The following is a 27299-nucleotide window of genomic DNA, read 5'->3' as shown; positions in this document are numbered from 1 at the left end:
CCGCTGTGACTGACAAGTGGCAGGGACGTGTCTGCCCTTCTGATCTGTGGTACAGGCAGTCAGATGTGCATGTGACACGCCAAGCGCTTCCTGACAGCGGAGACCATCACTCACAGAGAGAGGCAAAGACCTGCATCTGAATCATTGCATGGTGTCAGAGAGCTGGAAAAGGTTAAAGGTTCACAATTAAAGTCAGATTTCTCTCTCGAAGGCATGTCAGGCTGATGTGGGGGTGGGTGTGGGGAGGGAACCCGGCCAGGTGCAATTCAAAACATTCAAGCCACCAAGCGCATCATTCTGTACAAGCAGCCACGCACTGTCACAGTGCTCATTTCACACGGAATCTCTGCCCGATTTCACACAATGTAATGCATGAAATTAAAGGAAAAAAAGATAACACAGACCGCAAGTAGAAGAGACCTTGTGGGGTTTAACAGCGACTTGAATGGGCGTGACTCTTTTTGGACACCAGAAAGCTCTCGCTGCCCAGAGTAACTGACCTTGCACTGACATCTTAGGGAGCTGCTGCACCTGAATGGAATGAGTCAGACGGGCCTGACCCAGTATGTGGGAGAGACTGAATGAATACAAGCCTAGTTTCGGCCTACACACTCAGTGATATTACAAGCTATGAGACAGCTGTGAGCATTTTCTCTGCGGTGGTACTAAATGTCGTCACTAGTGATAGCTGGTTGGAAATGTCAGGACAATTACCTCAGGGAAAGAGGTATGGTACGTTGTTGCATTGTGTTCTGGCGTTACAGAGGCATACACATTTGTATTGGTTGCCATAGTCGTCATAAAATGTCTAATACAACACTAAAATTCCTTTCAAATAGAATGGGTAGAGCACAAAATTGAATTACAAGACGGCACAGACGAGGGAAGCTTAACAAATCAGCAGCTCTCAGTCATGTCAAGGAAATTTGTCGAGATGATTTTCAAACCTGTACTACAATATACCAAGCTACCAACAGCAGTCTTTGGCAGGATACTTGCCAAAACTGCTGCTGTCAATGGCAACATTAATCACATACTGCGTATGGATTCACTGAAAGTTCAGAGTTCAGCGTTTGACATTACCAAGAGATTGAACTGAATGAGATATAAGGCTGGCTGAGAAGATAAATCTTGGACTGCAGCTTTTTTTGTTTTTCCCTTCCCTTAATGCATGGAATAAAGCTGGTTGCTCATCCTGTTCTGAAAAGGTAGACTTGTGACTAAAGATCTGCTGTCTAGACTAATCTTGTTCTCTTTTTTCCCTGTAGCCTTTTCATTGAAAGAGCAGCAATTCTGAAGCACATTAGACTGAGTCTCCAGCAAATGGACACACATTGAAAGAAATCAATAACCATACAAGTTTCACATGAATGTCTCTACTGTGGATCAGTAATATTCTTTTCTCGCAATATAACGCTCAAAGCTCAACGAAGGGGGAAAAAAATCTATTAGAAAACCATTTAGCGCAGTTGAAGAAAAGCAGACGATTACAGAGACAGGACCACCGCACTGAAAAGGTACATCAGGTCATACTACATTAATGTGTCAGCTAAGAAATATGAATTTGTGTCTTGTGCCTGCATTTGGTTATGCAGTTATTGCTGAATACCAATGACAAGTGCAACTACAAATCATCCATAATCTGTCTTGCCCAATTAAAAGCATTTTAAGTAAGAGATTGGCCATTGGCAGCAAATTCAATTCTTTCAGTTGATTGGATTTGATGGTTTCACTCTGCATATGAGTTCTTCACAAAAATCAAGGTTTTGGCTTGAAGTCAAAAGCCACTCATACATTTTATGATCAAAATTGTAATGTGACATACATTTGTTATTAAAATGACAAGATAATCACATGCACTGGTGATGTAACGAACTGTACTGCGACTAAAACATTTACAAATTTGTTAGGTTATAAAATATTTGGATAAAATTTGGATGAATAGGAAAAAATACATATCTATTTCTGTTGGTGCAAAAATGAGTTATGTGAATAAAAATGAGTATAAATGATGGTTCAATGTAAATTGAGCTATGGCAGGAATATTATGAGAAGGAACGTGAGGGAAATCGCTTGTATTCCCTGTAGAGGACTGGTCTGTTTTTATGATGACCCCTAATATAGTTATGGTTTTAATTCCTCGGTGTCACAGATTTATGACCATGGCATTTTGGGATTTCATTGTGTCAGAGCATTACTCACAAACATTTCCACCAAGAGCTGTCTCCAGACAGGAGCAGGAACCCATGCTAGCAAAGTCAGAACTACTGTAGTTTGTAGTGAGAAAGACAGAGCTGTCTGTCTGCTATTGTGTGTTTGTTCTGTTCAGTATAACTGCCTTGTGTCAGCATTACTGCACAACAGTATATTGCCTTTATGATGATGCAATTGCAATCAATACACGTATCATATTCTAGGCTCACATGCAGCTGTTGAGTTTCTCCTGATGGTTGGGTGTTATTTTTTCACCTTAGGATACATCCATGAAATTTATCCAAGCTGAATGTATATCCCATCAGAAGAGCCTTTGTAGGAGACTGCAAACTACACTGTAGAATGTAGTATCTGAAAACGTGTTGAAATTAATGCATTAAAACACATGTATCCCCCAAAATCGTTTCCATGTCAACTGTAATTCAAATTATTGCAGGCTAAATGTCATTCAGTGATGTGGAATTGCATAGTAGCTAGGTTTGCTTTTATCAGTGGCAAAATGACATCCTGTAGTGTTTGTCCATCCTAATAAAACCAAGACCATTATTTGTTAATGGAATTAAGAGCGTGTGGTAATGAGTCTGAGATATCTGTAGACTCAGCATTTCAGTATCAGCCGATTTCAGTGTCAGCCAATGTGCTGGATCAATGTTCCCCTCATAAACCCACTCCACTTCCACAGTGCCGCCCCTTGTGCAGGTCCACTCAGATTTGTAATGGTTGTTTTCCCACAACTACTGGACAAAAGTCCAGTCTCTAACCACTAGCTACGCAAGGAGCCACAGCCCCTTTCACGCATACACGCGATGCATCTGAACCCCAAATCTCACCCTCCCTTGCGAACGTGACGAGGGCATAAAACAAAGAAATGGATGCCGCTTTGAAGGCTGCTGATAATCCCTGAGCTATTTTAAGGCCGAGCCCGAGGGGAGGGGCTGACGGTGGCCGATGATGTAATGCGTGTTGCCTGGCAACCGTTGTGTTTCAGAGCATCCGTGCTGGCTTGAATGAGGTTTCCCGTTTGGGTGGCGATGATTAGAGTGGGCTTTAAACCCTCTCTCTTATCTGGCCTATAGAATTGGCTCTGAAGAGGCATATCACAGGTGATACAATACAGTTCTCTAACTATTGCTTCAGTAATATTAAAAAAATAGGTTTGGAAAATCTATTCTATAAAAGGTATTTAGGACTGGGTTACCTCAGCAAATGTGAAAAGTTTTTTTTTTTATGAAATATTTAAAAGTTAATGACATTTCAATTTTGTCATTAAGCAGACTGTTTTCCAAAGTAACTTTTTGCAAGTACAAAATGTATCTAATTGTGACATGAAAAGCTATGTACAGGACATTACTAACCATGCTGGAACCATGCCCTACATAGCGCAGAGATAACTAGTACATACATTACATGCTTTCAATACATGAGTGCAATTAAAGCTAAAACATAGGAGTGCCGGTCTTTGCAAGCGAGCAAATGCAACTCAGTCATACAACTTATGCATCTAACAAGATGCTAAAGGGCACTAAAGAACAGTGTAATGAAGGGACCCCAGCAACATGGTCTTCTCATACAGGACTGTGAAGGAGAGCCTTCATCACCTCTCCCTAGAAACTAAATGTTAATGAGTCATTTATTAATTGTGTGCACATGTAACTGATATGGGAACCAGACTATTTGGTAACAAGCCACAGCTGATTAATTGAAGGCTGATTAAACACAGGTGTGGTTGGAGAGCAGGGAGGAGGCTCATTTTGTCCCTGCTGTTGGTCTGTGTAGGCTGGCTTCTTCATCTTTGTTTGGGCTTTAAAATAAGTTGTTTCTTTTAAACTTTGTTCTTTTCTGCTCATTTATGGGAGAAGTGTCAGCCATCTTCTCTACAAGGACCCAACAGGGTCACATGACATTAAATTTTGAAGTTAGTGCCGTCTGCGAGGCCGCCATCATCCCCTCCACTTTCACCATCGGTCATTGGTGAAGACTACAACACAGGTCTTTCAGCCCCTGCATTTGCTCAGGAAGCTGAAGGCGTGATGGTCTCTTTCACCATTTATGCATGGGCTATACCTCAGCAGCTCTTCTCAGTCAGACTGATTTAAAACACATTTTGCTATGAATTCAAAACCCATTTGTGTAAAACATTCCCGTAAAAACTAAAATTTCCCATTGCCATTGCATTTGGTTTCTCACTCACAAATTTATCTTTCAGCCATCATGCATGTTTTGTGCATCCCCAGTAGGGGGGAAAAAAATGACAAAATTTCACTAAGGTACTGCTGTAAAGAAATTATCCAGATTCAGCATTCTGATTAGCATGAAGGGTTATGCTAGCCCAGCAAAAAAAAAAAAAAATAAAAAAAAATAAAAAAGCCTGAACAGTGGATGTAGTCTCAAAAGAATGTGCATGAAAATCAATTTTGTACTCATAAATCATAACCCTTTCTCATAAAAAAGAAAATTGCACCCATAAATCATGAATGCTACCCTTAAAAGACAATTCCATAACTGTAAAGCCCTCACACGTGTAAAGAGTATAAATGTTCTTTAGCCATGCCTTGCTAGATAAACAGATGGCCATTCATCTACAAGCCTGTTCCATCCCCTATGTATGCACTCCCAACCTCCCAAGTCCCCTCATTTACTTTAAGCATTCAGAACCCTGTCACTATCATAATCTATGCCTTGCATCTTGACAATAAACAGCACGGCTAAGAGTGTGAGACTTAAACGTGGGGGGCGCCCCGCCCCCATCACTGCTCTGTCCAATAAGTGGCCAGGAAAACTAGCACATTCTCATGCTTTCTTTTTCCCCTTGAAAGTGGAATTCCATTTTATCTTTTAGAGAGAGAGAGAGAATACTCTCACACTTCAACAAAATTTTAAAAGGAAGAGTTGACAATAAGCTACTGAGAATAAATTACTTTTTAAATACTCTTGAGTTATATTATACTAAACAATACTTTTAAGTGAAAAATCTAAACAATAATCAAACTATGAATCATGCCTTATACTTTGTATTATACTCTGCATCACTCTCTGTACACACACACACACACACACACACACACACACACACACACACACACAAACATGTACCTACAGTACATACACATATATAAAGCTCATATAAATCTTGTAATTCATGTACATATAGAAGTCCTATATATCCTGGCTTTAAAACATGTTATTTTAAGACACACTGTTAAACTCTACAACAGGAATCTCATGTTGTAACCTAAACACAAAAACAAACTGCAATTCATAAGTTCAGACCCCATTAATTAAGACACTCGTTGAAAATCCTAAGGTTTCAGCTGTAACCTAATGTAATGAGTAATGCTCTTTTTGAGATAATGGGCATTACTGTGGAACAGGAAGATTTTTAATTAACTTCAGCTGTGTTTAAATTGGAAACACACACCTGCAAATGTAATTGATCTCTTGACATACGCCACATGAGCGGGGCAAGATGAAGATGCCACATGAAGTGTAAAAGATATGACAGAAGAGATGTATGACCTAACAAATGGCTGTCGTTTTTATGTCCAAACCCCAAACACTCACAGCATCAGTGCCTTGAAAGCAACACATGAACACCTCTGCACTGCTTGACCCCCATCTAAGTGTTTATTTGCTGACAGTCACTGCGGTGTTTACTGCGGTTAGGCTGGCTGCAGCTTAATTGCTGACTTGAACGAACACGGTAATTAGAAGCCGCCTGTAACAGCATGATTAAAGTGGCCAGAGCTCGGTGTTTTTGTTACCTGGTAAAATTCTGCCTCTCGGTCTCTGTGGGCGTTGACTGGGCCTTGTTGTTGCACAGAATGGTTAACCCTTTAGATAGGGGGCTGCTCTGAGACAAGTTTGTGCCTCGTAACCAGGTAGCTTGCCCCGTGTCACTGGCTGACTCAGTTTGCGTGGGTATGTTCAGTGTTCAGTGAGGACTGGAATAGATGTGCTGGGCTGAATATCAGATAGGAGACAGAGTTACAGTACACTACATTTGCTTAGCAGAAGCTCTTATGACTTGAATAGCTTACATGGTTCATACATATTTTCCTTTTTATGACCCAAGAGTCACCATCATCTCACTGCCTCACAGGTTGGCCATATCTTCTAGGCAGCATCTTTAGCTGGCTTTCCAAAGACCAAAGCTTCAATAAAGCTCTCCTGTCTTGTCCTCTTAGATTTGAATTGTAATTTTGTAGTGTAAAAAAACATTCATATATTTAGCATGACTTTAAATGTCACGTTTTATGGACTAGTTTTGAAAATCTAAAATGCATATGCAATCCAGTAATGCCATTTTGAGTTCGAACCTATAATGATAAAGCATGTGTTATACCAGACACTCAGTTTAATAAGAATTGAGTAATGACATATTCACGCTGGCCATCTTTATAGGAAATATTTTAATCAAGAGAATTTACATCAGGTTGTAATTATATGGCAGCTGGCTACAGAGGAGTTGATTTTGCGTTTGTGACTCAAGTGCACCATCTAGTGGTTTTGAACAATGAAGCTGACACTGTTAGTGCAATTTTCTGTCCTTAGTACTTCTGATACTGTATGGGGACCGTGACCACGCGTGGGCCATGACCTCCCGTGTGTATCTGTGCGCAAGCCCATGAATTTGACGACAAAATCACCACCATCATTTGACAGTATTTTATTGACAATGAAAACCTGATCACCGCTTTGTCTTGACCAAAAAACAACAACAAAAAAACCAGCAGCAATAAATAAAATTGGACACAAAATTAAAGGACTCTCCTTACGTGCAAAACAGGAACATTAAAAAAAATCATATCAATATACTGGTAGAAATAACTGAAAGACAGGTGTTTAGCAAAGATTCGGCAGCAATGAGGCAGCAACTGCAAAGGGGTGGTCATCTGAGAGGCCTACCCTGGCCACTACTACAGAAAAAGAGTCAACAGCTACGCCAAATAAAGTCACAGCAAGCTACAGGTTTTTTCTTAAAATTCCTCTCAACTACTGAGATTTCATATACAGTCTGGCCATCTGTCTTTGAGTTATTTCTCTTAGATTAAGTGGCTTTATGGGTCTAAGTTCACGAGAACAAGGCCTATTTGGCTGAGAAGGTGAATATAAGAAGCATTCTGCTGGTCCAGCGTTGTCTTGATGGTGTTTTTTTGTTAAGGTACTTGATCATCAGATCATCAGTCCTGCAGCTGACGTTCTTGACAGTAGAGGAAATTCTGTTGACTGAGTGAGAGAAAAGAGTGATCTTGGTCCATGGCAGAAGGTGCAAATATTTGCCTTTAGTACACGTGGTTTCATAAAGGTGCAAATCATGCCAGAAGCTGTGCCTCAGTGCTTTCCTGTACTCTCCCAGAATTCTCTGCAGTGAGAGAGGTCCTTTTTTGGGGAGGGGGCAGTTAGTTTTGTGACACAAACTTACAGGGCTGTGCAGTACTAGGAGGCAAGGAGATGCTAGGCAATGCTGAACAAGTGCCAACGTTGTAAAACCAGACTAGAGCAATCAAACCTAGCATCGAGCACCATCAAGTCTTTCTCTGAGGCGTGATCACAGCTAAACACGTTAACTCGGAGCAGTGAGAGAAAACAAGGAAGTGAACGTATGTACAAAACGATCTCATGGAAAAGAGGTACAAACAGCAGCATCTTTTGAACATGGAAATGCGATTGGTGATGTTACTTTCACAAACTGAGTATGTTTCTTTTTTTAATATATATATGTATATATAATATATAAAAATGTCTTATTTATATAAATTTACAGATAAGCTACAGACTTTCCTGTAGAAGAAACACACAGCACATGTTCTCAACAACTTATGTTACATGGAAAATGTAGAAATGACCACAATACGACAGGTCTGCAGGATGTTGGCTCGCGGCTGGTGCCTTGCTTTGTGGACTTGGCTTGTGTAAGTGCTGAGAGGGTGACTTGGCCAGCCGTCCTCTCCCTGGCCCGGGGGGAGGGGGGGGGGGGGGTGGTTGGCTGGGGGGGATGGGGTCTTCTTGGCAGTGACTCGTCTGAGATTCGATCCAGGCCATGGCTCTCTGGCCTGGAGACCACATCAACGTCGGAGCGTGGGCTCAAGCCCCATGAAAACGTGAAGACCTGTCAGAACCAGGAAATGATGTCACTGTGAACGGCATCCATCTTTTAGAATGCACACGCTTAAAACTCCTCTGTGCTTGACTGAGGTGAAAGGACCCATATTGTGCTCTAGTGTCGTCTGACCTCTATATTGGGAGCTCATGTGTAATACATAAAGGCCCGGCTTGTTTCCATAAACAGCTGCAGCTATTTACTGTTGCTCATCGACTTTCATACAGTACCAGTCAAAAGTTTGGACACGCGTTCCTTTCTTTATTTTTTACTGTTTCCACATTTTATAATAATAGTAAAGACATCAAAACTATGAAATAACACAAATGGAATTATGAAGTAACCAAAAAAGTGTTACAAATAGATCAAAGTATCTTATATTTTAGATTCTCCAAAATAGCCAAAAAAAAAAATATTTTTTTGTTCAATTTTTTTTGGAAAGAAATTGATACATAGGCAAGAACTATTTATATTTGTCTAAGGAACTTAAGACTTAAATGTTGGGCATTTAAGCGTAAGTCTTTGAATACAAATGTCTTTGAATGCATGCTTCCCGTTATCTTAATTCGGTGTGTCCACACTTTTGACTGGAACTGTACTGTTTACAGGTGCTGTTTACCAGCGGCCTGGTACTCACAGCCTGCCGGCGCCTCAACAGGAGTAGGTCCTCACAGTGGAGCTGTCCAGCCGCTGTATCGCCGACGGGCCGACTGCGGGGAGGGACAGGGACGGGGGGGTCAGTTTGAGCGAGCGGGCCGAGGCGACGGCGAGCGGCACGGCACACGCACACCACGGGCAAGCACAGGGGTTAGTCGGAAATGTCACCCCCACCCAGCGGAGCCACACCACGTCACACACTCGAAGGCACAGGGGAGGCCTGTCCTGATGAGGTGAAACCTCAGACAGATTCACAGGTATGTGGGGAGGGGCGGGGGGGTGCTGTGTTAATTAAGAGGGGGACCACAGATATAGGCCCAAATAATTCAGTTTGAAAACACTGGAGACAGCTGGGCCACCAATGTACTGTCATTTGTTAATGTCTGAATCCACTGAACATAGTGACACTCTGCTGTGGTGTCTGCAGAGCCTAAATCGGGGTGTCCCCTGACGTTTGGAGGAGAGAGCACAGGTGACTGTGAAGGTACTGGTGAGTTGAATAAGGGAGGGGGTGTTGTAGAGACAGGGGAGGTCACAGAAGGCACCGCTCCAGTATATACCTGACCTTGACCCCAGTCCACATACATGTCCTCTGGACTGTCGTCCAGCACCTCATAGAGGACTGCCGTTCAGCAACCCCACAGTGGAAAGAACAACAGAGACACAATCAGAATGCCCAGAGAGAGCGCTCATGTCCGCCTCATCTGACTGTGAGGAACGGGTGCCCACCGTAACGTGACCAGGCCCACTGACGACTGACGATCAGATCAGAGCAACTTGACTGGTCATTCAGATTCCAATACTAGCCTTGGACTAAAATGTCATACAGTTACAGTGTCAGAATACAATTTTTACACGCTGACTTTGCTATTATGGTGCTATAATTTAAATAGTTTTATTCAACCAAACACAGATCAGGACTACTCAGCTCTATGTGTTCTGAAGCACTAGACACTAATACTCGGAACTGGAAAGGGAAGCTAAATTAGCTCAATCATGAAAGTAATAGATTGAATTGGGTCCAATGTCCCGCAGTCATTTTTGCCCTCCAGGGCTAGGGATGAGCAGCAAGCTCTTAGATCGAGTTTAAATAAAATAAGGTCAACTGGACTTTCAACCTGCATTTCCTTCTTGTTATCAACTTATCTCATTCTTCTACTTTAATATATGACACTCATCACCATCACTCATTGAAAGGTATCATGGATACTATCCTGTGATTGGTTCTCCATTTTAAAGGAGGAATCTTATTGGTTAGAGAGGCCTGTTATTGAATAACGGTACCTATATGCCCTCCCCACTCACCTTCTGGTGGCATCCTGCGAGAGGTGGTGGTGAGGCGGAAGCCGGCGGGCAGCGTTTCGGCCGAGCCGGGCATCATGCTGATCCCGTGGACGTCCCGTGGGGGGAACTGTCTCCTCCAGGACGGCCCGTGCTGAAAGTCCTTGCCACCACACAGGAGGAAAGGTTAGATTTTGACCCCCCCCCTGTCGCACTACACCCCTCCCACCTCAGCCCAGCGCTTAACGCACTTGTTTGTGATTGGTTGGAACCTGAGGGGTTTGGATCAATCAGTCTTGAGTTGTGCCTATAGCAAAAGGGCCTATCCCAGCACAGATGCTTTCCACGAGTTTCCACACATGACATGGAGCATGACAGGCATTTTGAACAAGGGTAGAAGGGCAAAGACTGCAAGAAAGTTTAAACCTCAATGAAGTTGGAGGGAGACTTGAGTCTTAGGTGTTAATTAGAAACTCCTCTCATGTGCAAAAGGAAATGCTCACGCTGGTGACAGGCCTATCACAGCAACAGCTCACTTGTCACAATATACAATCCACTGTAATTAGAGGTTTTAATGAGGAAAAAGGCAAACACCCAATCTGACTTCTTAACTCTGTTTGCGATAACTTCCAGATACAACCTGCACAGACAACTTGTATGTATAAGGATGTGACCTGCAGTTGCAATGGAGCAGAAATACAATGACTAGGACCGGGATGAATACAGAAAAATGAAATGAGCCTCGACACAAAAACACTATCGCTCAAAGAAAAACATTAACTCCACAGGTGGCAGTCCCAGGCTAGCGACACTACCCAGGGTAAAAACAGAGATATCAGCAGTGAAAGAGACAAGCGTCACTCACTTCGTCCAGCCGTCTCTCCGTGCCCAAGGCTAGCATGTTGTTGTACTCTCTCTCCAGAATCTGTCGTGCCTGGGTTGAGGAGGAGATAGAGCAAAGAGCGGACAGGAGGTGCTTATGTTAACATGGGGTGGGCCTGACTGTATAAAATCTCACATGACACTTTAAAATACATTTGCAGTGTGGAAGGGAAATGAAATCTGAATGAAAATGTATCTGAAATGTATTCTTTGATGAGGTGAATGAATGACATTTAGCAGAGTAAGTGAAATTTCAAAGTATGGGAGCTCCTCTGTTTCCTTTCCTACATGGGGACTGTGACTTTTTTTTATTAAAGTCACCTTGCCAGAGATTATATAATTACCTACATCAGGAAAAGGTACCACTGATCTAAATGGGACATTCCAGACAGTTTTATGGAAATTGCAGTTACCAACTGATTATAAACAACAGAGAGTGGTGTCTTACTTAAATTATGAGATTTGAAACATGCACTTGAGAATAAATTAAGGTGAAAAGCCTCAAGGGCTAGACAAACCCTGCACTGTCAGCTATGCTTCCTTTAATGCACCGCATTGTGTATGCCTACACAAAAGGACACATGCAAAAGGTGAGGTTGGGGATAGAGTGAAGAAGACAGGCCATCACCTGAATGAACTGGTAGGGAATGTGGCGTAGGGTTGAGCATCACCTAAGTGTTTCGGTTGAAGATGAAGAGGAGGGAGGGTGGGACTTCACCTAAGTGTCTTTGAAGGGAATCTATAGGAGGGCGGGGCCTCACCTCAGTGTTTTGGTTGGGGATCTAAAGGAGAATGGGATCTCGCCTAAATGTTTTTGTGAGGAATGTTCAGGAAGAGAGCGGGGCCTCACCTGAGTGTTTTGGTTGGGGATCTGGAGGAGAAGGGCCAGGCTGCTGTAGTCGAAGTTGTCGTCGAGGGCGATGAGCGCTCCGTGCACGCCACTCTCCAGCAGGATGTTGGCATAGTCCCGCAGGCCGATGCTCTGAACCCAGCGGATCACCCGCTCGTTACTCCACACCAGCACATCTGGAAGCCCGCCAACACAAACAAGTTAAAGAGTTTTTACTTTATCGAACAATGGGTTTGCTAATAGCAATCTTCTAACACATATACCCATATCAGCTCATATGTTATTGACATGTAGGCAGGCGTGCCCACAATGCATCTGTATTGCTTCTCAGGCAAGCTGCACGCATCCCATCACATGTCTGCCCCAGGCTACACCTCTTGTGCTTTCATTGGTGCTTTAAGAAGCTGACAGAGAGCAGCCCCCGCAGGCTGAACATACCTCTCATTTCGTGCTGACTGTGCTCTCTCCTCCTTTCCAGCTCCTTCCTGTCGTAGTTCAGCTTCTTCAGGCACATGATCCCGTACTGCAAACTCGTCCTGTCAGCAACATGAGAACAGCGCAGCTTAGAGACATAGCGCAAGCTTTGAACATGCTTGATTCGAGAATGTCACGCAAGTCCGAGCCAAAGCGCCGTCACCCGACGATCACTCGCAGCGCTACAGTAAGTGGGACCTGGCGGTGCTTGAAAGACGCTTGCTGCCAAGGAAGCAATTCGTTGTCAGTTACAAGTTGGTAAGTTTCATTTACTGCTGCTATCAGACAATGCATGCTCATCAGATAGCAGTATTAAATGAAACTTTTCCTTGTAACCACAGGGTTAGGCCACTCTTTATTTTAAGGGTCTGTGTAAACATCATACGTAGTAAATCAGAATATTGCCTCTCATGACTATAGGTTTAGCTAGTTCTTTTTTTTTAGCAATTAGTAAACAGGTAATGAAGAGGCGAAAAGATTCTACTTTGTAAAGAACCAAACTAAGCGTTCTCGGCTTTCAAGGTCTTTCTTATTGATTGCATACTGGATTTCCCGTCCTGCACGATAAAGCTAAGCCACCTGTGAAAGCTGTCCACCATCTTCAGGTGCACTCTCAGGTCCTTCTTGGTCAGGTGGTCCAGCATGCGGGCATCCACCAGGCACTCCATGAAGTAGCTGCGGTACTGGGGTAGGCCCAGGCTGGGCAGCCACTCGTTACCGATCCACTCGTGGTTCATGTCACCGTAGGCCAGAGTCTGCAAGCGACACCAGATCATTTTAGCTTTAAATGATCTTTTTTGGGAAGATTATTTCTTACATTCCCACCATATTTTTCAAGCCAATCTAGTAAACTTTTGCACCTGCAATGTAACAAGAGACTCTGTGTGCTGCATCACTGATCGGTCCTACTCTCCAGAGAACTGGAACTGGCAGTAAACAGGAGCAACTCGGCACTTGCTCCTCTGAGCTGATGCGTGACTATGAACCCTTTGAAATTAAAACTCCTTATATAATGCAAGCCCCCACATTGTGACTCATCAGCATGTTCTTCTCATTGTGGCTTTATCTAACTTCAGCAAGTGAGAGGACTTGCGAGAATCACTGCAATTTTAATGAGGAAAGGGGAAGAGAGAGTCTCTTACCTGCGCCCAGCTTCCTTCTTCTGAATCGGACTTCTGTGATGTCATTGGACCATTTGATCATGTGTGAGAAGAAAAACAGTCAACAGACACTGATATCATCTCATAAATGTCATTTCAAGGCAGTCTGGGACATGGGAATCCAACAGTCTATAGTCTACAGCTGTGCCGCTATAGGGCCAACTATCATTTTTAAAGCATTAATGACAATTTAAAGCATTAATGGAGTCATGCCATCCTCACATGCATTTATTTATTTTTACAGAAGTTGGAAAAATCCAGAATTTAAAGGCAGTCATGATGGTTAATGAACTGTTGGAAAAGGGTGTGGACTGACATGCTGCATATTTATAGATCAGCATTGTGAGGGCTGTTGAGTTCACATTCATAGGTCCAACTAAAAAATTTCCCTGGGGGTTACTTTCAAATAACAGCTGAATTTTCTCTCCAAAAAATTTCAACGTCAGTCTCTGAACGAATACTCATCTAAATAACTGTATGGTCAACTTGATAATTTCCTTAAACAAAAGCTTTAGGCACCCTTTCACGGGAAATAATACCCCATAATACTGGCTTGATGTGCCACTTTCAAAATGATAAAGGTATTACTTTCTCACCTGACATCATAACTGGCACACAGGAAACTGACTGAAAAGAGGTTATTTTTCATCAAGCCCTTGAAGGATAGACTGGTCACCAACTTAACGTCATTCTGCTTTGTAAATTTGTCTGATCTATTCCAGTTATGATGGCCACAAATGAGACACTTTTATCTGAGTCAATCTTGGCTGACCTCTGAATAATGACTCAAGACTGGCTATTAGCCCCACGCTTCTGTTATGCAGCTAACATTAGAAGCTGCCACTCAGCAACTGAACAAAAGAAAACTCATTACATTACGAATGAAATGATCCGTTTGACTGAAATGAGCTTTTCCGCAGACTATTAATGCCCTGAATGACACATTACATGTAAAATATAGTACTTTCCACCTCAGATAGTATTATGTAACTAACTGATATGATTTTCATAAATGATTGATCTAATCTAGCACAATAGAGTAATGTATCTCCTTATGTAGACAATCCACAGGATAGTTTGATTGGCCTTGCAAGGTCTCAAATCTACACGTTTCACTTTCCTATTTAATCATAATATTCACCTGTCTACAATACCTAGGGGCATGTGACTTTTCACAATAACTCTTTCTCTGATGCTAACCGGTACTTTATATCAGATTCACCATTTCACATTCACCATTTCACCAAACGGCAAAAACCTCTTTTCCCTATTTAAAAAAAGCATTTACAGATGAATCTGCTGGACGAGGCAGTGTTTCACACTTACGGGGCAGAGAAAGCTTGCTAAACTTGTAACACAGTACTGTGTCTACCACAGGAACAAGACAGTTGGTGTATTTATAGATCATGCACACAGAGGGGACAGTAGAACATGGCCACATATACACAGCACCCCAGTGAAAGCAAAAAGTGGGAGGAGGAGGGAGGGAGAAAGGGAGGTGGCCTGCCGTCGGGAAGGGGGGGGGGACTGACCGTTTTTGTGGGGGCCGCGAGGGTCTCCATTTCCTCATGGGTCACCCAGACATTGCCTGACGGCTAGCGGGAGGGCCCAAGAGAGACAGCGGCAGTGGCAGTTCCGCAGGGGGGGGCAAGCAGTGTTAAAGAAGAAGAGCAGCACCACTGTAAGCCAATAGTGTTACAGCATCAACATCACATGACCAGCAAGCCCCGCCCTCCTGGGCCAGGGAGATGCACAACGATGACAACAGCAGCAATGCACATAGACTCCCTAATGCTCAGTCTCAAGCACACTAGCAGCCCATCGACAATAAGGTCTTAACAGCAGCCTACAGAGTCATGACACACAAGGCAGAAAGGTAACAGTTAACAATGTACTGTACAAGGTTAGTAGTAAGACCGGTGCCTGGTGCAGGTGAGTTGGTGCAGGTGAGTTGGAATAGTGAAAACATACACTTAATACGTATATTTGCAGAAGGACAAAGGCACACATTCACATTCAAAACTGCATACTTGTCTTTGAGTATTATTTCCGTATTTTACTCCATGAGTACAACTGCCAAAGGCTGTTTTTTTTACAGATCAATCATCGCAATGTGTTTTTGTGCTTTGCTTTACTGCAGCCTCAACAGGAAAGCACACCTTATCTCACACGAAAAAGCACACTCTGTCTCACCCTAAATTTACCCCTTTGTGTCCATTCTGTGGCCCCAGAGACGTACTACTTCCTGGAGTCCTATTAGAGGACAGGAAGAACGAGCATCTTTCTATCCTCATTTTCTGCAAAGAAGACGGTTCCCTGGGGTTGCCAGAGTCGATTAACCCAGAATGAAAACCCAGCCCCCTCCTGGGTGTGTGTCTGTGCATGTGTGTGTGTGTATCTGTGTCTGGCGGGGGTGGGGGGGCAGGGATGGCTATGGGTGTGGAATCTCATTCCCAGAGTTCAATTGTCCTTCTCAAATATTCATGAGCTGTTTAATAGCGTGCTCCTCCACTCAGAGTGACAGGAAGGAGAGAGACAGAGAGAGAGGGAGACAGCGGCCAGCCAAGGGCACGCACACAGCCATTTCCTGTTCCCATCACAGGAGTCACACGGGTAGATAAGGCCTATCGCGTGTCACTCACACCACTAGGAGGAGGTAATTGAAAGTCGTGGAGAACAGATAAATAGTCTTGCCGAACATCAAGCTGTGAAAATGTGGAGAAAAAAACTCTATACCCTTAAATCTGGACAAACCAAATGAAGCATTCCATCATTTCATCTCTTGAAGTAACAAAATATAAAGCAAAACAAACCAGAAGAAGAGAATTGTACTCCGCAGAGGACAAAGGCCCACTGTAATCAGACAGAATGCCCTGCTAACACTGCACAATAGTATAGATGTAAATGTGTTTTGCATATTATAATTTAAATACATCATTACTGATTTCCATTTCAACTTTGTCGTGTTAGCTCAGGCTACTCCCTCTACATGTAGGGAAGACAGTCTCATGGGTATAATTGTACCCTTTATGCGAGGTCAAAAGAATGATCTAAGTATCATTTTGGGGCCATTTTGGTAGCCTGGTTTATCAGTGAACCTTCTCTCATGAATCATAATCCCTCCAACACAAAAGGCTTATTACCGTGAATTAGACGGAAGTGGAGAACTACGGCATAAAGGCACTACAGAATAGCTGGGAGGGCTGGCTCTTCGCTCTCATTCAAGTTTAATCCTCCACTTAAGAAATTCACAGCACTGCTACTTCTGCCTTGTCCTGTTCAAAAGCAGTCTGAATGATGGGTTCGGTCATGGGTCACTCTACAAACCAAGCGCTTCCTTTGGATCATCTCAGGCAGCAGCTGGTGTTCAGACGTGCACACAAGTGCGCAAGTATGTGTAGTACATGTGAGGGTGTGTTTATTTGTGCACAGGTGTGTGTGAATGCATGCATGAGAGCGCGCATGTGAGTGTGTGAGTGAGAGCACTTGCGCTTGCATGTGTGAGTCTGTGTGAGCGTGTGAGTGACAGTGTCCCAGCGTGTGTGAGTGACTCACAGTTCTGGAGGTGGGCGGCGCTGAGGGGCTGGTGAGGGACACCATCTCCTGGATGGCGAGGCGCAGCTTGAGCCGGTGCAGCGGGTTGCTGATGCCGATCTCCCGCTGGATCTCCGTGTCGGACAGCGCTGACATGATGGCGCCGCTCTTCACGTTGGCACGGCAGGCCGCCACGTACCAGGCAGGCATCCCCAGCCACAGCTGAAACACCAGGGGCACAGGGTCAGGGGTTTAGCGTTTAGGTTTAGCGTTAGGGTTAGGGTAAGGCGTTTAGGTTTAGCGTTAGGGTTAGGGGTTTAGGTTTAGGACAGGACAGGAGGGACACATGTCCTCCTAAATACTGACAGATATGATATGACAGTAATGCACTAACTACCATAATGCAGCATTCAAGCGAAGGTAACAGCACTGTCCCCCACAACATCCAAACGAAACCAGATGAGACCAATTTTACTAAAGATATACATGTTCTGTGGATCACCATTCAATTGATTTAAATAAAAGGAAGCAATAGTTTTCAAAATACAAATCTAATAATTTCAATATATAAGGTGTGGAGAACACGTACACATTTTTGGCATATTTTAATATGCAGCTGAATTCAAAAATGCACAGGGACACTTTCTACCAGCAGATGGCAGTATTTACTTCTGGAGAGAATTCCTTTAAATGTCAAAGACCAAATACCGTGTGGTATAACCTGTTGTTGGCTTTGGGATACTTTGGCATGCCTGTGAACACTGAAAGAACTTTAAGTTGCATATTTGAAACTAAATCATATTCAATGACAGACTAACAGAGGTTGGGACATATAAAAGACAAATAAGAACTGTGAAGAATGCATTTTCTGCATAATGCGAGAGTGTTCAAAAAGAAGGAAAACATGATGTAATCATACCTTTTCTATGGAGACTGTGAGGCACTAAAAACAAAGCAGCTCTGCTTTTGTATTAACCTATACAACCACAGAGAACTGTGGTGATCTTCCAGGATCTGCATGGAGATGGCCTTGAGCACAAGGCCACTGCACTCATCTGGCAGACTCAGCACACACATACATGCTCCCATGTGCTTAATAACATGAAACGGGGAGAGTCGTAAAAATGCAAACCTGTGCTGTGAGACTTACAAATCTCCTCATTTGCTAGTACTTAATAATAATGTGCCCTTGAAGGTTTCAAGCTCTGATAGTAAAACCGGCCCACGAAGGGACACAGATAATGAGAGTATATAATTTCTTTTGACAGCTGTAAGCCATAAGGTTACTTTTTTATTAAATGTAAGTGTCTGTTTTCCATTTTAAACTGCATGAAAGTGAACTGGAATGAACACTCCTGGAAACGTATATGATCCCTCTGGTCCTATGGTCCTGTTTCTGGGGTATGGAATACGACATGAGAATTAATGTGTTTAGCATTTTGGTCAAGCATTTAGTATTGCACTTGGATCATATAACCATGGCCCTCCAGAGCTCTTGGTCACACTGGAAAATTACAGGTCTAGGTTGAAAGTGGACCAAAGTGCTGCGTTGGATGACAGGGAAGGATGCCCATCCCATGTCTGTTGGTGTTGTCCGTTTGAAGGCATTGGCTGACAGCTTACCTCCAGCCATGCCACTACTGTGGGACCGTCCCATTGGGCAAAGGGCAAACCCTTTCTCCTGGCTTCCTCCAACAGCTCGTGTCTGTGTAAGGGGGGGAGAGAGAGACAGGGTGTTTATGTACTAAACATACACACACAGCCACACACACATACCAGTCAGCAAGACAGAACACACACATGGCATATTTTATCTCTCACAGACTGGAGCTGTCCCTAACGCAATCATCATCAACCATTCTCAACACTACGCACAGAAAGGACACCACTGGGCATCTCAAAATTTGACAACCATTATTGCTATTTATTACCCTTAAACAGCTGCTGTTTTAAATACTGTCCTCTTATTCAGCTGGATGTTTAATGAAGCAATTCAGATTAAGCTACTCACTCAAGGGTACTGTAGAAGGCTCCCAATCTGATTCCTAGACCGTTATGCCACACTGTCACTGTTTAATTTCTTTAAAGTGCACTAACGCCCAACTAGGCCATGCTGCATAAATTTTGCAACCGCGCACTTATCAAACGGAGGAAAGATGTTTAGTTTTAAGAGGATTCTGTCTCTCTTGATGGCGAGGTTGTTTCAATGGCTTACCGAGCACTTGCTCTTTCAAGATAAAAACATTTTTTATTCACTTTTTTCCCTCCAAAATAAATTGCTTTCATTCACAGTTTTCCGACTTCAGCCTAAATCTTCAGGTAACGGTGGGCGCAGGTGACCTGACCAAAATGGAACTGTAATGATTCTGCCCGGCGCTGCTGTAAAAAGTGCAGTAAGCACTCAAGCCGCCATCCAAACAAGAGCAAGCGGCACCTTATCGAGGAAGACCAGGCAGATGTCTTCGTCAGCCCCTCCCGAAGTAGGCAATTTATAATATGCTGATTCCTCTGGCGCTCTGTTAGGACAGCATTAGGAACCCGCACGCTGAAAGCTGATGTACAGAGGGGCAAGGCTACAGTTGACATCCCTCAGAGGAACTGGCAGGAAGCTTTATTGCCGAGCACTTACCACTGATAGACTGAACCCACACTTTGAAGTGTGAATAGTGGTGAGGGAGAAGAATCTAAACAATGCTCAAATGATTCACTCTTTGAGAAAGCAAAAAAAGTTTTTTAAGGACAGGGAACATTACGAGCTCTGACACAGCCAGTTTTTCAATGTCAGAGATTTTACATCCAGCACATTTTGTACTAGTAGCCTCTTTATGAGGTCAAAGCTTAATATGATGGGCAATAATCTTGGAACCACTAGTTCTTTGTGCTGCATGTAATTTGTTAATGAATGAATCCATTTTTGTGGGTACAGTTCCAGGGGACTAGCATCTTTTCTGTGGGATTCTTAAATCGGGTCTCTTCTGCTATGTCCAATTTCCTGTTTTCAGCTATCCACACCCTTCACCCTTTATGCTGCTATGGGCAAAATAAAACTGCTTAGTCCTCGATTGAAGGTGGAACCTTTAACCTACTGGAGCACAGCTGAGCATTATGTCTCAGCACAGTAAAGCAAACTGCATAACATTGTCCCTACTATTACTGTTATTTAAACTAGGGATTGGTTTCAGATTCAGAAATAATACTTTGAAGTTCACGTCCACTGAACACAGCTGGGAAGGGAAAGAAACAGTTAAAACAAAAAAATAATAGGATTTGACAACTCATAACCAGGGGCAGAATCCTGGTTATTTCCCTCATGCTCACACAGCACACACACACACACACACAAAACTATACAGCAGGTGACAATTACTGGGGAACGAGGGCTCCAACAGTCTAGGAACAATTACACTCTGATTAAATGAACACACAGTCCTTGTCCAGCTAGGAACACATCCTCTTTGGAACTCTACAAAGAAAAAAGTAACATTGATTTACAGGAAACTGAATGAGCAGGATTCGTTATCAGTTATGGGACAGCATGATGGCTCCTCCAGCACCCACTTTTTTTTGGTGCAGGACGGACATGAGGAAACACCGATGAAGGACCATGACTATAGACAGGAAAGGGATACAGGACACTGAGCTGACAATGGGATATCCAGCTGTCTCACCAGCACAACTTACCCACTTTTTAGTGTCATGTGATGAGAGGAGAGAGAGAATGATGGGAAACAAAAGCACACAGATATTAATGAGCATGTGTCCTGTCACCATGCACACACAGCAAAAGCATGTTTGCCCACTGCAGATCAAGGAAGCCTGGGAAATCGGGCCTTCCTGTGGCAGCCAATCAATACGCCCAAAAGCACAGGAGAAACCATTCCCAACGTTCTTACAAAATTGTGCAGAACAGGAAGCAGCTTGCTGGGGTGTCCAAAGACCTAATGATTCCTAAAGAGATGCACTTTAGTCCATAATAACGAAAAGCGGGGGACTTCTCATCTTTTGTTCTTTGGTTTTTGAGCTTCCAAAAACACCACATGCAGGAGAAAGAGAAAAAGTCATACTGAGAAAAACATAGAAGAAAACAACATGTTTTAGATCTTGTGATATTATCTGTGAACAGTGAGGATGAGTAGTATTAAGTGTACTGGAAGGTCACACCAAAAGAGGATGAACACATCAGAAAGCTATTAGAGATGAAGAATATGTATGAATCGCAAGCATTTCAGTGACATGTGCCGGAGGCATCAACACTGCAAGACGCAGGCAACTTCTGATCCAGGAGACTGCTGTGAAGAATTCAGTACACAAACACAGGGCAAAGATAGTTCACAAGCCAAGTCATCAGCATGCATGCACCTCTCAGGGAAATACCTAGTCTGATGGAAAAAAGACTGGGTTTGTTTAGAAAGAAACTAAACATATATTTTGCGCTCCACAAATCCATTGACACTGGGTTTGTGTTATTTGTTAAAACTGGGCACTGGCTTAAGAAAAGAAGTACATGAAAGAATAGAAACACAGATAGACAGTGCCAATATGAGAGATTAATGAGCTTCTGGTGAAATCAATAGTGCAGCTTTTGTTGTCTTTCGTGTGCTCTGCCTCTCTATTTACAGCCATGTTTATTCATTCCCGTTATCGATCACAAACCGGTGAAATAGCCAGCGACCTGCACAGGTCTCGGCATATCTGTTACTTATTCAGGTCGGCTAACAGACTCTCAAACCAGCCAGAGCCTTCGCGAAGTCCAAAATGAAGTACAGCAATTTGTGAAGCCCAAACATAAATTCAGTTGGGCAGCCTACAAGGAGCTTTTTCTGTTTCACTACAGATGCATTTATTTTGGTGTCAGGATACTGCAAATGCGCTGGCAAAGGCTTATGGGTTTGGACACAAAGGGTGAAATGCAGGGCCTGGTAATGCCAGTCTGAAATAACAGTGATAGGGGTCTGTCGGATTGCATGTGGAGAAGGACAGTCTTTGTGTGTCATCACCAGGGTTAGGGGTGGGTTATGCTAACTTCTGTTCGTTTGTGCTGGAAGTCGCTTTGGATAAGAGTGTCTGATAAATGAATTTAATGTAATGTAAGTGGCAGAGTAAAAAAAGAGAATGAAGAGAAAATTGTGTGGGGTACACAGATATGGAACATTTATATAATGTTTTCCTTCTGTAGAGCCACAAATGTAGACATAGAGGTATGTGATTACTGAATACCCTCTTGTAAACAGCATAATAATTAGTACCATTCTTGGGGCTTTATTATGACCACACAACAGTGCACGGCGTGAACAAAGACAGACGCAGTGATTACTGTTTGAATTGCAGAGGGAACACAGAGTCTGTTCAGCTTTCTTTGGTTTGTGGATGAACAGGATTTCGATGGGTTGGGGAAACAGACGGGGTTGTTTATATGCTTACTTCTTCTTCAGCCTCCTGTCCTTCTCTGCCTGTGTGCCCAGCTTCCCCACCGCCATATCTTGACCAATCAGCTCTGGATCAGACACCCCTGTAAGGGAAAAGGGGAGGAGTCAGCACTTCCTGTCTAGCATAGGACATGACAATATCTAACAAATACCATAAGTTAAGCCTGCCATTACGTCTGTCTGTGCCGTCCAGGGCTGTTTTTATCAAACTATCTACGTTAAAAATAATGATCCTCGTCTACCTCTGCAGAAACAGAGAACAATATTGATTATGAATTTTTGGTCAATTTTCTTAAGAACCAAGTGTTTGGCTTTTTTTCAAAACTCACTAATGACTACTATTGACATGATATGTTTTCACTAAGTAATTCAAATGTTTCTTTAAATCACAGCTTGGTTATGAAAACCTATCACTGAAAGTCATTTATAATAGTGGACAGGTAGACACCTGTGCAACCACTGTACCAGCCCAGCTTCTAACAATATGGACTGCATACACGTTTACAGTCTAATTTTACAATTGACTAGCAATGCTTTGAAAGGATTATTGATTGGCACAGATTGTTGAATTACTACAATCACACATCAGCCTTTCTCTCAATTCCCTTTGACACTGTTTGATCTGTTATTAATAAGGTCTGGTCTCATGCCCTCCAGACAAGGCATTAACATTCTAGGGGAGCTGCCTCAGTCAAAGTAAAAGTTCACCGGGAATTCACAACCAGCTGGTAATGAGGACCACTTCACACAAGGCCTCCAGATCAAGGCTATCCATCAGATTCAATGTGAGTCTCCCTCATGTTTCTAAATATGGAGGTTGGGGGTTGGCCTTGTGTTATGGTCAGTTATGCAGACCCTGTCTCTCACTGGCTGATGGGAAAGTGCACATTCTACAAAACGCACACACACAGACAAGCATATCAAACTGCGATGCACTGATGTCCAGAGGGCATCCACAGTCCAGCGGCTTTTCTTTCCTCCAAAGCATTTAAACGCATGATCAAACAAATTAAAATGGGAATACATTGATAAAAATTGTAACAACTAGGTCATTAAAATCATTAAAATTTTCACTCCTTCTATCTGTCACAGGGAGGTCTGGGGCGGCTTTATGCGTCACCCACCTTGCCCGGGCCCGCCTAGCTCCTTGCCCAGTTGACCCAGCCGGGCTTTCTCCTTCTTGCCGAAGAGGCGGCCGATGGACGACTTGATGCCCTTCTTCTTCGGCTGCTTGTGGAGGGAGTCCTGGCTGCTGGTGACACTGCTCAGGGTGCTGGGATCAGCCTCCAGGGTCGCTGCCAACCTGCAACCAGACCACATGACCAGGGGGTCACACCTTCAACCCTGACAACCACGGTCAGTTTCTGAGACCTAACACCGAAAGGGCACCCGAGCTGTGCACTGCAACCTTCTCAATGGACTACCTTATCTGCTTAGAGTTTGACTTCATGCCGTTTCCTTTACAGAAGCTCAGAATTCATTTCAGTAAGTGTTTGAAACTCCACCCCAGAGGTGTTCATTCGTATGTCAAGCACACAAATAAAAAAGCAATGCAATTTGCACTGTGTCTTTTCATATCCACAGTGCCTTTAAAAGGGATGCCTGCAATCCATCTCTGGAGAGTGTGCCGGATGTAGCAAATGGAAAATACACAGCGAACAGCATTATCATCATAGTTTAAAGAGGCGGCTTTAAAGACAAAAGGAGGTGCGTGGGTGGGTGGCTCACCGAGCGTCGTTGTGGGCAGAGGCTGGCAGCGTGTGGGTCATTCGCACTTGGGTGCGGGGTGTCGAGGGCGGGGACGTCTCGCACTTGATGGTGGCCTTGTCCTCCCGGCCGTCCTCGTCCACTGCTGCAATCTGAGAGAGGAGGTGAGAAGCCAAGCATTGTGGGTCCGAGCTGCTTGTGCCAGACAGCCTATGAAATGACCACCAATCTCTGAGGCCTGATTCAGCTGTGACACATTACCCAAGGTGTGAAATTTTGTCCAAGAGCAAATTATATAAAACCTAACACCAGTACATTTGGTATAATGGTGCATTTTACAGGAAAAAAGCAGTTACTTCTTATAATGTGATGAGAGAATGTTCTAACATCTGGTACAAAATAATTTCACATAATGACATCATATAATAATAATGATAATACCTCACACAAGTTATTTAATTATGAATGCTGCTACTTGACTATATCTTTGACTTGACTATATATGTAAATGTATAAGATGTGGGACTACCTTTCTTCTGTGTTTTCTTAAGTCACTGGGCTACAGCAGGCAGAATGAGTTTGGAAAAAATAAGAGATGAAGAGAAAGGGAAAAAATAGCAGTCAGTGTCAGTCAGAAAAATAAGTAACAACACTCCATGATTCAGTTGCCATAGATACATGTATACATATATAGACATTTAAATTTCTGCCATCCTCAATTGTCACATACATATTAATTGACAAATGAGTCATCGTTACCAAAGTGCCTTTCTAAAAATAAAGGGGATTGAGTGTGTTAAAATACCCCTCTGTGCCACGATTAATCAGTGAGATCAATAAAATGAAAGGCTCATTCCTTAAAAAGCGCCTGAGAGCAGCGAACATTGGCATATTCTGACCCTTTCCACTGTGTGTCTCTGTGGAGATTTCAATATTTTTAGTACCCAGGCAGATGCATCTGGAGTGCTGGAGCAGCAGGTGGGTAAACCCTTGCTCAATAGACACACCCCTTTTGCACCCCTGGCCTTGTGTAACTGCTTCTTCTTCAGAGGAACACATATTCAGGCAGGCCTGCATTAGCTATTATGGAATGATTATTAGTATGATAGTGCTACAATTATAATGAACTCCTAAATACGTAAATACAAAACAAACAGCTGCATATCGTTGTTGATTTAATATAGTATTAATTAATGACCTTGGCATTATATGTTGTGAGAGATGAGCATCCAACATTTGTGCATACTGTGTGCCTTCTATTCATTCTGTACTTTCTTATTGTACTTCACAATACAATAAAAAATGCCAGCAACACATAGTACTCCGACAGAGGAAATGTTGCGGTAAATTTTCTAGCTTCAGCACAGCAGCCTGATCCACGCAAAAGACAGTAAAAGAGCCTGGGATTCTACAAGCTGAGATTAATTTCTCATAATTACCAGTTCAAGCAAGCTGAAAGAGAAAATGGTGATAAACGCACAGACCACCTCATAACTCCCACATCTTCTGAAATTACTCAGTTGCAAACCTTTTCAAATGTGGTACTGGAACCATTACAGTCCCTGTGTCAATTCAGTTTCCAACCAAGGTAATAAACAAACAAACCACACACATTAATCAAAGAGCTAATAACTGGGCCTTAATCATGTTGAAGGAATACCAATACGTGCTTTCAGCAATAACCGCTCAAAACATAATGCATTCCTACATATTTCAATGTATTCTGACAGAGAGGTCATGACTCTTTTTCAGTGTTCTTCACTTCTGGCTCTGGAGTATATGGTGTAGACTGCAATTTTTCAATAGTGAAATAAAAATGTCTGACCTCTACATATCAATCAATTGATTTCTTCAGATAACTAGGGATTCGGGTAGAATATTACATATTCAGGAGTGGAAGTGAAGGACACATACACATAACTCTACTTCTACAAGTTTGCTGAGTAAACGCGGCAACGGGTCCACCATACCAGCGTCATAACACCCATGCGCTCCATGTCACGGGCGGGGCTTCGGGGAGTGAGCTTGGGGGAGGAGTGTCCGCTAGGAGGGGAGGAGCTGGCCAGGGAGGAGGCGGTGGCCGAGGCAGTGATGGACGTCCCTGGGTGGTGAACTCGGGCCAGGTTGAGCCCCTCCAGACTCACGCTGGCCACACGGTTCTCGATCTCTTCCGCCCTCAGCTCCGTCGACTCCTTCTCCTCCTGGATCAGCCTGAGGAAGGGAGGGGGACAGAGTGGGAAAGACAGAGAGTGAGAGTCATCTTTCGTAGCTCTCACAACAGTTCGCCACTGAGAGATGTTAACAACAAAGCAAATGTCAGCACCCTTAATTATTAAATACCTGAAATTACACTGTCTTGCTCAAAGCAGAGATGAGAATCACTCACTCAGGTGTAATTTCTGTCTTGTGTGTCTTCTGTGTTTTAAGTAGCTTTGTCAGAATTTGTATGAGAAACTAGCCAGGAGACCAAGGGTCATGTCAATTAAAAAGCTAAGTGAGGAAACTTAACATGGTAAAAGCTAGTTCATCATTCATAACCATGCAGAGTACCTCACTTGCTAATTATCAGCAACCCAGGTTAAATATTGCTTTCAGGGTCAATACAAATACCACCAGCAGAGGAATTTTAACACTGTTATTTATTGGTGCCATTGGCATGATAATGAAGACGAGGACCCAGCACAGAATTGATCCACACAGTACAACTACATTGAAGTTTACAACATTGGTCTGAAATATATTTACTGAATACATTTGTAACACTGTTGCAACATGTAGTGAGTGTCTTTACAAGGTGGAATGCTGTTATGTCATAGTCATAATGGACATGACTACTATCTTGGAAAATTACTGAGCACTTAAATTTACTCTTGATATTAATAAAACAATATTGCTGTACTTTCATGTCAACCAGAATCTTGACTTAACAATATGCATACTGTGGAAGACACCACAGTAATTCAGTGTGACTCAGTCTCCATTATTGGTAGTCCTCAGGTGTAATGGTATTCATT

At 43.1% G+C, this 27299-nt stretch overlaps 1 protein-coding gene across 1 annotated transcript in view; it reads right to left on the bottom strand.

The window, feature by feature from the left end:
• Positions 1–8193: 8193 nt before the first annotated feature.
• The window catches only part of LOC118770168 (liprin-alpha-2-like), a 40703-nt gene continuing 21597 nt past the window's right edge, over positions 8194–27299 (bottom strand). Inside the window, exons 14-29 of the mRNA XM_036517670.1 lie at positions 26256–26496; positions 24815–24844; positions 24307–24437; positions 23703–23881; positions 22574–22661; positions 18776–18857; positions 17174–17374; positions 15151–15213; positions 13601–13633; positions 13038–13213; positions 12423–12520; positions 11985–12160; positions 11118–11186; positions 10277–10415; positions 8952–9024; positions 8194–8323 (exon numbers count right to left, since the gene is read on the bottom strand). Of these exons, the coding sequence (XP_036373563.1) occupies positions 8966–9024; positions 10277–10415; positions 11118–11186; positions 11985–12160; positions 12423–12520; positions 13038–13213; positions 13601–13633; positions 15151–15213; positions 17174–17374; positions 18776–18857; positions 22574–22661; positions 23703–23881; positions 24307–24437; positions 24815–24844; positions 26256–26496 (1765 nt within the window). The 3' untranslated portion in view covers positions 8194–8323; positions 8952–8965. The remainder of the gene's footprint in view (positions 8324–8951; positions 9025–10276; positions 10416–11117; positions 11187–11984; positions 12161–12422; positions 12521–13037; positions 13214–13600; positions 13634–15150; positions 15214–17173; positions 17375–18775; positions 18858–22573; positions 22662–23702; positions 23882–24306; positions 24438–24814; positions 24845–26255; positions 26497–27299) is intronic.

This window comes from Megalops cyprinoides, chromosome 23 (genome assembly GCF_013368585.1).
Source record: "Megalops cyprinoides isolate fMegCyp1 chromosome 23, fMegCyp1.pri, whole genome shotgun sequence".
NCBI lineage: Eukaryota > Metazoa > Chordata > Actinopteri > Elopiformes > Megalopidae > Megalops > Megalops cyprinoides.
The sequence above is the reverse complement of the archived record's forward strand: the minus strand, read 5'-3'. Positions and strand labels throughout refer to the sequence as shown.